The 12,794-nt window shown below is 48.2% G+C and overlaps 1 protein-coding gene across 4 annotated transcripts in view; it reads right to left on the bottom strand.

The window, feature by feature from the left end:
• Positions 1 to 12,794, bottom strand: part of LOC110521493 (uncharacterized) — a 56,612-nt gene that overhangs the window by 12,457 nt on the left and 31,361 nt on the right. For 2 of the 4 annotated variants that reach the window (XM_021599078.3, XM_021599079.3), the window contains exons 5-27: positions 11,476 to 11,598; positions 11,073 to 11,306; positions 10,762 to 10,917; positions 10,429 to 10,626; positions 10,233 to 10,346; positions 10,022 to 10,135; positions 9,657 to 9,890; positions 6,274 to 6,384; positions 5,973 to 6,165; positions 5,729 to 5,874; positions 5,494 to 5,607; positions 5,258 to 5,377; positions 4,987 to 5,139; positions 4,557 to 4,785; positions 4,108 to 4,309; positions 3,868 to 4,021; positions 3,531 to 3,715; positions 3,298 to 3,430; positions 2,901 to 3,152; positions 2,692 to 2,804; positions 1,515 to 2,056; positions 491 to 844; positions 215 to 357 (exon numbers count right to left, since the gene is read on the bottom strand). In XM_021599078.3, the coding sequence (XP_021454753.3) occupies positions 215 to 357; positions 491 to 844; positions 1,515 to 2,056; positions 2,692 to 2,804; positions 2,901 to 3,152; positions 3,298 to 3,430; positions 3,531 to 3,715; positions 3,868 to 4,021; positions 4,108 to 4,309; positions 4,557 to 4,785; positions 4,987 to 5,139; positions 5,258 to 5,377; positions 5,494 to 5,607; positions 5,729 to 5,874; positions 5,973 to 6,165; positions 6,274 to 6,384; positions 9,657 to 9,890; positions 10,022 to 10,135; positions 10,233 to 10,346; positions 10,429 to 10,626; positions 10,762 to 10,917; positions 11,073 to 11,306; positions 11,476 to 11,598 (4,317 nt within the window). The remainder of the gene's footprint in view (positions 1 to 214; positions 358 to 490; positions 845 to 1,514; positions 2,057 to 2,691; positions 2,805 to 2,900; positions 3,153 to 3,297; positions 3,431 to 3,530; positions 3,716 to 3,867; positions 4,022 to 4,107; positions 4,310 to 4,556; positions 4,786 to 4,986; positions 5,140 to 5,257; positions 5,378 to 5,493; positions 5,608 to 5,728; positions 5,875 to 5,972; positions 6,166 to 6,273; positions 6,385 to 9,656; positions 9,891 to 10,021; positions 10,136 to 10,232; positions 10,347 to 10,428; positions 10,627 to 10,761; positions 10,918 to 11,072; positions 11,307 to 11,475; positions 11,599 to 12,794) is intronic. The other 2 variants (XM_021599080.3, XM_090231464.1) reach the window with 1 other exon arrangement.

Genomic DNA, 12,794 nt, shown 5'->3' with positions numbered 1-12,794 from the left:
TGGAGGAGACATGGAACTCTTAAGTAGGTGATGCTATCTGAAATGGGCTCTGCATTCAGAGCATGGAACAGAGTGTCCATTTCTTACCAAAGAACATGATAAGTGGGTTTAATCAGGTCTGTGATCAAAGATAATTGTGTGCTGATGTAACAACCATTAGGGTGTTTTAAAGGTGTCTCAGAAATCACACTGGGAAGAAAGGAGAGGGACTTACTGTTGACAGAGACCACAGGGTAGGGCAGCTCAGATTTCAAGTACTCAGCAGCGATGAAGGATGCAGCCAGCTCTGTGCTGGAGAAGCAGTCCATGGAGCGCTCAGAACACTTACGGTTATCGATCACCAGGTACACCTTAGACCTGCAGCAAACACAAATTCCGTTAGTCTTACTTCCCAACATGGAAGACTATACACACACCTCATCTTATCTTGTAGAGAAAGAGAGAGAGACAGAGAAAGAGGGAGAGACAGGATAAATACACATCTCCTTACCCGACAACCTCCTTGTCTAGCTCCCGTTTGCCTCTAAGCTTCATGGTAGAAGGCTGTCCTTCATTGGCGCCGTCGTGCTCGAGGCCGTAGTACGGATACAACATAGGTTTCTGCTGGTCGTCCATCTTGACACGGAGGTTGGTGTGCAGCAGGGTTCCCAGGGAGCGCAGGAAGCCTCTCATGTCTCCCATTAGCTCCTCAGGCTGCAGTAACACTACGATCACCAGCGTTCCGTCAGCCACCACAGCAGGGGTGTCTCCAGAGCAGTCCAGGCCGTCCCAGCCACATGCCTCCGTGTTACAGCCCTTATCACAGATCTTGTTGGCATAGTGAGCCGCACAGTACTTATCATACCTGTATACAGGACAAGGGAGAGGGTTAGGGAATTCAGAAGACTCTAGAAGTTCCTATGGGTTAATAAACTTTGAAATTTGAATGTAATTAATAAGACATACACACTGAGTGTACAAAACATTAAGAACACCTGCTCTTTCATGACAGATTGGTGAATCCAGGGGAAAGCTATGATCCCTTATTGATGTCACTTGTTAAATCCACTTCAGTCAGTGTAGATGAAAGGGAGGAGACAGGTTAAAAATATATTTTTAAGCTTTAAGACATGGATTGTGTATGTGTGTCATTCAGAGGGTGAATGGGCAAGACAACAAATGGAAGTGCCTTTGAACGGGATATGGTAGTAGGTGCCAGGCGCACCAGTTTGTGTCAAGAACTGCAACACTGCTGGGTTTTTCACGCTCAACAATTTCCTGGGTGTATCAAGAATGGTCCACGACCCAAAGGACATCCAGTCAACTTGACACAACTGTGGGAAGCATTGGAGTCAACATGGGCCAGCATCCCTGTGGAACGCTTTCAACACCTTGCAGATTCCATGCCCTGACGAATTGAGGCCGTTCTGATGGCAAAAGGGGGCGTGCAACTCATAAATGTTCTTAAATGTTTGGTATACTCAGTGTACATGTGTATTTGATGTCTTTATGTTGTTGCACATTCTTGTACCTACTTGCAGTAAGACTGTGCGCTCTCCTGACACTCAAAGCTGTCGAAGAGGCAGCCAGAGTTATCACACTCGGGGTCACATCGGCCGTTGCGGAACAGCTCCCAGCAGGGCACCGGGGCGGTGCAGTTGACCCATGGCTGGCGCCAATGTAGAGAACAGTCCCCTCCGTCCCATTGGCACTCATGGCTGTTGCACTGCGGGTCACACACCTTATCCCCAGAATGCTGCTCACACTCTACGTGGGGGCAGGAGGCGGGGGTGCTGGAAGACGGATCGAAGATGACATTCTCACAGTGCCTGCCTGAGAAGTGGGCTGGGCAGTGACAGCTGTACTGGTAGAGTGGGTCCTTCATACAGGTGCCTCCGTTCAGACAGGGCCGGTTCTGGCAGCTGTGAACGGTCTCGCAGCGGGGCCCACTGAAGCCTGGCTGGCAACGGCAGTGCGGACGACCAACCTGAGACTCCTGGCAATGCCCGCCGTTCTGGCAACGCAGCTTGGCACAGTTGTAGCCCTCCACCTCTCCACAGTTGAAGCCAGTGAAGCCCTGAGGGGTCGGGACAGAGTGGGCATCAGACATGTGAACAGACTGGCTAGACAGATACCTGTGGTCTCCGTTTTACATCTCTAACATGCATTACTGCAGTTGACTAGTCAGAAAAGCTGGGAGAATCTACTAAGTTCGGTATCTTCCTAGAACACTGCTGTTCTCAGTCATACCTGACCTGTGTTGTTTCACCCTCTGAAGCAAGCGTGACAATAAGGAGAAGGAAGTGGTTAGTGGTTTGGAAAACAAGCCAGCAGGTCAGCGTTTCCCAAACTCGGTCCTCGGAAACCCAATGGGTGCACATTTTGGTTTTTGCCTTAACACTACATAGTTGATTCAAATGATCAAAGCTTGATGATGAGTTGATTACTTAAATCAGCTGTGTAGTGCTAGGGCAAAAACCAAAACATGCACCGTGTTTGGAAACCCTGCAGTAGGAAAAAAAACTCACTCCATATCTACATTAGAGGTAAATACATTTTATACAACACAATGCAATTTCTATGCAGTTGTAAATCCATTCAAAACAAAGAGAGAAAGATCAGCAAGCTGGCACACGGAGTACTTAGTAACACAGCAGTCTGGCAGTTGGAAAACGAACATTGAAAAGGGTAGAGTAACGTTATATGACTTACTGGTTGACAGATGCATGTGTATCCATGCACTGAGCTCATGTTCATGGAGCAGGTGCCACTGTTATGGCACGGCTTCGACTGGCACAGGTCCACCATGGACTCACAGCGGCGTCCTAGGACAACAGACAGACATGTCATGTTATACAGCATGAATGTGGGGTAAGCTAGGTAACTTGATACTGTCTAACATATACAGAGGGGCACTCTACCTGTGTAGCCCAAGCGACAGCGGCACTGGTAGTCATTGGCCAGTTGTACACAGTCCAGGCTGCCAGGAGACTGGCAGGGACCAGAGAGACACTCGTTGACGTCCCCCTCACAGTGTTCCCCAGCAAAGCCAGGGGGGCAGGAGCAGGTGTAGCGTCCCACCCCGTCTACACACTGGCCCCCATTCAGACAGCGAAGCTCCCAGGAGCCAGGCTTGGGAGCACAGTCGTCCACATTCACCTCACACTGAACACCTACAGAGAGGGGGAGAAGAGAGAGAGAGGAGAGTGGGAGTGAAGACCATCAGTTCAGAGGTCAGAATTATAGTTGTACATTACGCAAAACCAATGGGCCAGAAAGAGATAGATAAAGGAAGAGAATCTTCCGGTATCTGCTTACCATTAGTGCCAGGTGGGCAGGCGCAGGAAAAGCGGTTTATGAGGTTGATGCAGGTTCCTCCGTGGTGACAAGGATTAGAGTGACACTCATCCACATCATATTCACAGTTCACCCCCTGGTAGCCAGCCTTGCACTGGAACAGAAAAATACATTTTTAGATGTTTCCCCGGGTGCAGTACAGTCAGTGGAATACTTAGATCCCACACGCAGACACACATTCATACACAACTTACCATACACTCATATGTGCCCTGGTAGTCCATGCAGGTGGCCCCGTTGCGGCAGGGGTTGGAAAGGCACTCATCCACCATCTCGTTACAGTAGCTGCCCGTGTAACCAGGCAAGCACTGACACTGGTGGGCATTACCCACGTTCACGCAGCGACCCGAGTGCTTGCACACTAACTCCACTTGGATACCTGGCCGAGACAAAGACACACACAAAGACACGTTAACCAGAGACGCATTATGCGTAATATATCTTCATCAAATGGTCATTATCTTTACCTATATAAGTTTCATATTTCACTGGTGACAGAATGAAGAAATGGTACTATAGAGGCCTGCTCACCGTTCCGAGCAGCATAGTCCTGACAGGACATGTTGGGGACATCACAGTACATGCCAGTCCACCCCACAGGACAGTGACACAACCAGGTGGTCTCTGACTGGGAACAAGACCCTCCATTTTGGCACAGTGGCTGGCTACACAGGTTCACAAAGTTCTGCAAGGAGAGAAAAGTGAGTATAAAATGTTAGCATTGATTTTAAAATGAAGAACTAGGCAAGAACCATACTACACACACTCTACCTGGCAGTTCTGTCCATTGTAGCCCACAGGGCAGGTGCAGCGGTAGGAGCCCAGGCCGTCAGTGCAGGTTCCTCCATGCTTGCAGGGCTGAGAGTCACACTCATTCTGCTCATACTCACAGAAGGTGCCGTAGAAGCCAGGACGACAACGACACGAGAAGGTGTTGATGTCATCAACACAGGTCCCGTTATTCAGACAGGAACTAGAGGAAGGGAGAAACAAATTGAGAAAGAGATGTAGTCAAGCATGATGAAAAGTCGAACATATGTAGGTAGATAGGAATTCCTTGTGCGTTGCAAAGGAAATTCATTTTCAATACATGTTCTATACATCTAAATGCGTCCCAATCCACATATCAAAAAGGAAACTCATTGAAGAATAATTCTGAGTGCGTCTCAACGTTAAACCCTTTACAATATTGACTATAGTTACAGTCCTTTTTAACCCACCTCTCAGTGCATTCTGGGATGTTGTGTTCACAGAGGATTCCATCGAAACCTGGCCGGCACACACAGACAAAGCTGTTGACGTAGTCCCGGCACACAGCTCCATTCTGACACGGCTGACTGGCACACTCGTCCACTTCTGCCTCACACCGCTCACCATCAAACCCTTGCCGGCAGTCACAGGAGAACCCTCCCACTTCGTCCACACAGGAACCGCCGTTCAGACACGGGTCTGAGAGGGAGACGGAGGGAGAGAGACATAAAAAGAAAGGGTTGGAGTCGGACAAGAAGTTTAAAAGACCCAGAATAGTAACTAACTACTGAGATGAGAGTGTACAAGGTGCTCATGGAGAGTACCCAATATGCAGCAGTATACGTGTTGATACAAATTAAGTCAAACATTTAAGTAAAAGAGAAATGTGTGATAACTCACGGGGGGAGCAGTCATCGATGTTGGTCTGGCAGTTGAGACCGCTGTAGCCTGGTCGACACTTGCACACGTAGCTGCCCTGGCTGTTGATGCAACGGGCCCTGTTCTGACATGGGTTCTTCCTGCACTCATCCACATCCTCAGTGCAGCGGGGGCCTATTCACAAACATTCCATTGCAATTAACATCAACGCAATGACTGAATGGTAGAAAATGTCCCCCAACACACAGACACACACAAACAAACCTTTTCTCTCTTTCTATGAATTACTCACCTTGCCAGCCACTGGGACATCGACAGGTGTAAAAGGTGTAGTCTGGGGTTGGCTGACACACACCTCCCCTCTCACATGGATGAGACGCACAGGGAACCAACTCCTCCTCACAGTGTTTTCCTGTGGACACACATAGCAATATTGGTAATATCCCAAATGGCCACGGTACAAATCAACTCAGCTCCAACAGAGGGAATGTATCCTGGATAGTACAGTAGTGTGACTGGTGTTGTTACCGGAGTATGGAGGATCACACAGGCAGCTGTAGGTGTTGACTCCATCCACACAGGTACCATGGTTCTCACACGGGCTTGATGCACACTCCTCCATGTTGAACTCGCAGTTCACACCTGAGGGGAGAGGGATGTTAACTAAAATGGTGAACAGAAAAACACGTGTATCTGTTAGGTACTGCAGTTTAATGGGATCATCTGTATATTAATAAAGGATAAATTAAACCCCGATTCAGACCTGTGAATCCGGGGCGACACTGGCAAGAGTATCCGTTGAGTCTGTCCACACAGGTGCTGCTATACTGGCAGGGGCTGGACTGGCACTCATCCTTCTCCTGGTCACAGTGCTGCCCCACCCAGCCAGAATCACACTCACAGTTGTACCTACATAGAGACCAGGGGAGGGGTAGGAATATTATTTTACATGAAGTACGTAACTCAAGAAAGAGATAGATAGAGAGATAAGGTGAGGAGAAGCGTACCCGCTCTGCTGCTCTACACAGTCTCCGTGTACACAGGGCTGGGGGGCACAGTGGTTGGTGCCAGAGTGGCACAAGGGGCCGTGGGTGCCAGGGGGACACTGGCAGATGAAGCCGTTTACCTTGTCCACACACGTACCCCCACTCATACACGGGCTGGAGTTACACTCATGGATGTCCACATCACATTTTGCACCTGTGAGAGAAGGAATTCAGAAAGTAAATTAATTCACTGGGAAAAAATCAGGCTGTCATTAACATGGAAATGCTTCTGATTAGATGAGAGGGAGAAGTGTGTGTTTACCTGTGTATCCTGGAGCACAGACACACTTGTATTCATTGATCCCGTCCTGGCACTCTCCGTATTCACAGGGGTTACTGGCACAGTCGTCAACATTGAACTCGCAGTTCACCCCTGAGAAGAAAACCATTTAGTCTTGAGTCTAATGTAAGAAATGAAGGATGCATTTTGAAGTTACTTGAATAAGGCTCTCCATTACACAAGGTAGATGCAGTTCTAATGGCCTCCATCAGGGGGAGCTGTGGACTAGCTGATCATGCTTAACAGGTGTGTTCCAAAGAGAGCTGAGCGAGTGAAAGTGTGTGTGACCTAAGCTAGCTAACTGGATGGCTGACTGGCTGTATGTGTCTGTAAAGCACCAGTGCTCTGGCCGCACTAATCCCCCCCAGGCCACGGCAGCGTGCTGGGCACAGCAGGGCAGAGATCAGACGACCCTTATGACTGTTCCACTCCTGTCTGAGTGCATTGTGCTGAGAGCTGCAGGAAGCCCCTTCCACACCACAGAACACAACAGAACGGAGTAGGAACTGCTGGTGTTTCAGGTTCAGAGCAGCACAGCACAGTGCTTTGGGGCTGAGAGCACCTTCTGAGCAGCAGTGTAAGTTGGGGCTACATGACACCAATGAAGTCATGGTCTACTAAAGTTTACAAACTATAGTTTGGTCATGGTCAAGACAGACCAGAGTTTTACACATAAGTGTTTTCCCTGGGACTTTTTTCAGCAGCGGTGGCTAAGGTAATGGGGTTGGGGATACCCCACCAGGAGATTGTTTTGGTAGAATGACTGCGAGGCCACTTCTGGTGACAATTTAAAACGTATGAACTTAAAGGTGTGCTCTGCTGCTCCTCTCTCCCTTCTCTGTGCCCAGGGGTGTCACACTCATTTTGCAGCACGGGTCACATTCGGGTATTCACTGAGGTCCGGAAGCCCAAGAGGTCTTCAACCTTTTCTTACCCAGGGAACCCTCCCAGGCAAACCGGCGACCCAGGGAACCCCATCATAGAATAAGTTAACAGGTCTTGTCTTATTATCAGGTGAATGATAATGGAAAGGGGAAGTGATCAACATTTAAAAATGAATAGATTTGGTAGATTGTTTTGATGTCCATACGTAATTGGAAGAGGAAGTGTAAACTAACAGAGCCAATAAGGTAAAAAGGTAACTAAACACATTTTCACTAAGATCAGCTATTTAGCTGGTTAATCAAAGGTTAGACATACATTTTTGCCAACACATGGCTTGGTCAGGAGAGCTAACCAGCAGTGTTATAAAATGTTATTTGTCAAATGCGCCTAATACAGTGGGTGTAGACTTTACTCCAGTGATCCAGTCAAATACTCCAGTGAATGTAATTTGTTGAGAAAAAAAGTAATTAGAAATAAAATATATTTTCTACTGTATGTAATTACGTTTGTTTTTCTATTGTTGCTAGAGATATTTATAGAACATTTTAAATAAACACGTTTTTCACATCAACAACATTTTTTTGTTTTGTTATGCAGACCCCCATGCATTGCAGACCGCCGGTTGAATGCACCTGCTCTATACATCACTTTTGGCATTTTTTACACTCCCTGACTGTCTAGCTTTTGTTTCGATGACTGTTAGCAAACAGGTCAGAGTGAAGGAACTATAAATGTAAGTACACTACATTACCAAACGTATGTGGACACCTGCTCATTGAACATCTCATTGGACCATTCATATGGAGTTGGTCCACCCTTTAGCTGCCCAAACAGCCTCCACTCTTCTGGGAAGGCTTTCCACTGGAACATTGCCTCGGGGACTTGCTTCCATTCAGCCACTAGAGCATTAATGAGGTCGGACACTGATGTTGGGTGATTAGGCCTGGCTCGCAGTCGGTGTTCCAATTCAGTCCAAATGTGTTGGGTGGGGTTGAGGTCAGGGCTCTGTGCAAGCCAATCAAGTTCTTCCACACCGATCTCAACAAACCATTTCTGTATAGACCTCGCTTTGTGCATGGGAGCATTGTCATGCTGAAACAGGAAAGGGCCTTCCCCAAACTGTAGCCCCAAAGTTGGAAGCACAGAATCGAATAGAATGTCATTGTATGGTATAGCGTTAAGATGCCCCTTTTAAAAAGATGCCCCTTCACGGTGCCTTCCGGGTGGCGCAGCGGTTAGGGGCGCTGCAGCTGTGCCACCAGAGACTCTGGGTTTGCGCCCAGTAACCGGCCGCGACCGGGAGGTCCGTGGGGTGACGCACAATTGGCATAGGGTCGTCTGGGTTAGGGAGGGATTGGCCGGTAGGGATATCCTTGTCTTATCGCGCACCAGCAACTCCTGTGGCGGGCCGTGCGCAGTGCACGCTAACCAAGGTTGCCAGGTGCACAGTGTTTCCTCCGACACATTGGTGCGGCTGGCTTCCGGGTTGGATGCGCGCTGTGTTAAGAAGCAGTGCGGCTTGGTTGGGTTGTGTATCGGAGGACGCATGACTTTCAACCTTCGTCTCTCCGGAGCCCGTATGGGAGTTGTAGCGATGAAACAAGATAGTAGCTACCATGAAATTGGGGAGAAAAAAGGGGGTAAAATTCAACAACAAAAAAATGTTTTGGAACTAAGGGGCGATTACACTAAGGGGCCTAGCCCGAACCATGTAAAACAGCCATTATTCCTCATCCAACCTTTACAGTTGGCAGTAAACTCAGATTTGTCCATCGGACTGCCATCCACTGCTCCAGAGTCCAATGGCGGCGAGCTTTACACCACTCTGGCTGACGCTTGGCAATGTGCATGGTGATCTTAGGCAAGTGTGCGGCTGTGCGTCCATGGAAACCCATTTCATGAAATTCCTGACGAACAGTTCTTATGCTGACGTTGCAGTTTGGAACAGTTTGGACAGACAATTTCTACGTGAGCTTGTGTGGCCTACCACTTCGCAGTTGAGTAGTTGTTGCTCCTAGACATTTCCACTTCACAATAACAGCACTTAAAGTTGACCGGGGCAGCTCTTGCAGGGCAAAAATTTGATGAGCTGACTTGTTGGGAAGGTGGCATCCTATAACATGCCACATTGAAAGTCACTGAGCTCTTCAGTAAGGCCATTCTTGTACCAATGTTTGTCTTTGGAGATGGCATAGCTTTGTGTTAGATTTTATACACCTGTCAGCAATGGGTGTCACTGAAATAGCCAAATCCACTCATTTTAAGGGGTGTCCACATACTTTTGTATATAGTCATTTCAATGCCATTCGAGATCGTTTTCCCCCTATTATTTTACTTAATATTTTTGGGAGAGGCAATGGTTTAGCAGATGTAAGTTTATTTTTCTGTTTGTCCAAACATTCTCTTGTTGCCTTCCTCTTATTACAAAGTTTTTGTTCAATAAAATGAAAATAGTCCACCCATTCTGTGTCTCTGCTCACCCGAGGTGCCAGGCAGACAGTTGCACTGGTACTTGTTGACCAGGTCGATGCAGCGTCCACGGTTCTGGCAGGGGTTGCTGTGGCACTCCATGAACTGGACGTTGCAGATAGAGCCGGTGTAGCCCGGGTCACAGTCACAGGAGAAGGTTGCGATGCCGTCACGACAAACCCCGTGGTGACAGGGCTCTGGGTCACAGTCATCTATGTTCTCATTACACAACGGCCCCGAGAAGCCTGGCGAGAGAAACCAAACATTGAGTAACAGTTAAAGATTCCTTGTATTAATGCTTTAGTTTAGACATCATGTTTAAAAACGCGAGAAAGGTACGTTAATTAAAGTTGAGATAGTGAAGGCGGTCTAGTACCTTCAGCACATTCACACTCGTAGCCGTTGGGACGGTCGATACACTTAGCCCCGTTGAGACATGGTGTGCTGGAACACTCGTCAATGTCGATCTGACACATCTCCCCACTGAATCCTAAAGGCCAGGGACGGAACCCAGCTTCAAATACTGTAGATACAAACCTTCTGAAACACTATGACAAATTAATTTGATTAAAAAAAGGCAGACGAACCTAGAGGGCACTGGCAGACGTAGCGTTTGACTTGATCCAGACAGGTCCCTTGGTTCAGACATGGAGAGCTGGCACACTCGTTGATGTCAATCTCACAGTGTGTTCCCTCAAATCCTTGAAACAGAGAGAGAATATTACACAACAGTACTGTGTGTGTGTAATTATAAAGAGATAGGGAATCACTGATCACACACACCTTCCATACAGATGCAGCTGTAGTCTCCTATGCGGTCCAGACAGGTGCCGTCATTCTGGCAGGGGCTGGACGCACACTCATTGATGTCTGTCTCACAGCGCGGCCCACCATAACCTCTCGCACAGTTACATGTGAACGAGCCATCTGTGTTCACACACGATCCTCCATGCTCACAGGGGTTTGGACCTGAGGGGAAGCCTGAGAGAGGTTAGATACACATAACTATAAAGGAGTAACGAAAGTACCAAAGGGAAAGGAAGGATTTTTCTTAAAGAATAAGTCAAATTACAAAAGCACTCTAGGTATCATGTGTTCTGATCTGTCCCTCCTCACCTATGATGCACTCATTGATGTCGTCATTGCAGGTGCTTCCTATGTAGCCTGGGGCACAGTTGCAGTTGAACATGCCGTTGATGGGGTTGGTGTCGCACTGCGCCCCGTCCCGGCACGGGCTACTGATGCAGGCATCGTTCACGTGGCAGAGCAAACCTGGTAGGGAATACTCAACAGTCAGTCAGCCTGTGTGTTTTCTGTGCTTATAGATAAACCCTTGGGATTAATACACTCTGTTTCTATTTATCCATCAGTCTGTCCATAAGAGATATCTGTATATATCTATACTATAGACAGGCTTTGTCCCACACCTGTTTTTCCATAGGGGCAGACACAAAGGAAGGATGCCACACGGTCAATACAGGTGGAGCCATTGGTGCAGGCAGCCGTAGCACAGTCATCTATGTTCTCAGAGCAGTCCAGGCCACTCCAGCCGTTGACACATACACAGGTGTAGCTGCCCTGGATGTTGCTGCAGGTCCCCCCGTTCTGACATGTGTTGGGCTGCAGGCGACACTCATCCACATCCTCAGTACAGAACTGACCTGTAGGGGGAAAACAGTTGAACATTCCAGACGAAAAAAACTCCCCCAATTTGGACACAGAGAGAAACCACAGACAAACAAAGAAACACAGACACTGAACGAAAAACTGAAACAAAGAAGTAAAGCCAACCAGACAGACACAAAACCATGGACTATTCTTTATCCTTACCAGTCCATTCTGGGGGGCATTGGCAGTTGTAAGTATTGACACCGTCCATGCAGGTCCCTCCATTTCGGCATTGATGGTCGGGGCAGTCGTCAATGTTGTTCTCACAGTTAGTACCATTGAAGCCTGCGATGAGAGAGACAAAGACAGATATGATACTTAGGCTAATTACACTACATGAAAGCCGAACCATGAAAAACAACCACAGACCATTTTTCAGTTGGCACCAATGTTCCCTCTTAGCTGCAGGCTGGGACACTGTGAAGTCCATGGAGAACAAGAGCACCTCCTCCCAGCTGCCCACTGCACTGAGGCTAGGTAACACGGTGACCACCGATAAATCCATGATTATCGAAAACTTCAACAAGCATTTCTCAACGGCTGGCCATGCCTTCCTCCTGGCTACTCCAACCTCGGCCTCGGCCTCCCCCCACACACACAGCTACTCGCCCGTTCTCCTTTACCCAAATCTAGATAGCAGATGTTCTGAAAGAGCTGCAAAACCTGGACCCGTACAAATCAGCTGGGCTTGACAATCTGGACCCTCTATTTCTGAAACTATCCGACGCCATTGTCGCAACCCCTATTACCAGCCTGTTCAACCTCTCTTTCATATCGTCTGAGATCCCCAAGGATTGGAAAGCTGCCGCAGTCATCCCCCTCTTCAAAGGGGGAGACACCCTGGACCCAAACTGTTACAGACCTATATCCATCCTGCCCTGCCTATCTAAGATCTTCGAAAGCCAAGTTAACAAACAGGTCACTGACCATCTCGAATCCCACCGTACCTTCTCCGCTGTGCAATCTGGTTTCCGAGCCGGTCACGGGTGCACCTCAGCCACGCTCAAGGTACTAAGCGATATCATAACCGCCATCGATAAAAGACAGTACTGTGCAGCAGTCTTCATCGACCTTGCCAAGGCGTTCGACTCTGTCAATCACCATATTCTTATCGGCAGACTCAGTAGCCTCGGTTTTTCTGATGACTGCATTGCCTGGTTCAACAACTACTTTGCAGACAGAGTTCAGTGTGTCAAATCGGAGGGCATGCTGTCCGGTCCTCTGGCAGTCTCTATGGGGGTGCCACAGGGTTAAATTCTCGGGCCGACTCTTTTCTCTGTATATATCAATGATGTTGCGCTTGCTGCGGGCGATTCCCTGATCCACCTCTACGCAGACGACACCATTCTGTATACTTCCGGCCCGTCCTTGGACACTGTGCTATCTAACCTCCAAACAAGCTTCAATGCCATACAACACTCCTTCCGTGGCCTCCAACTGCTCTTAAAACGCTAGTAAAACCAAATGCATGCTTTTCAACC

The sequence above is a fragment of the Oncorhynchus mykiss genome, chromosome 4 (assembly GCF_057628025.1).
Source record: "Oncorhynchus mykiss isolate SJ-2025 chromosome 4, ASM5762802v1, whole genome shotgun sequence".
Classification (NCBI taxonomy): Eukaryota; Metazoa; Chordata; class Actinopteri; order Salmoniformes; family Salmonidae; genus Oncorhynchus; species Oncorhynchus mykiss.
Note: the sequence above shows the minus strand (reverse complement) of the source record. Positions and strands in the feature narration are given on the sequence as shown.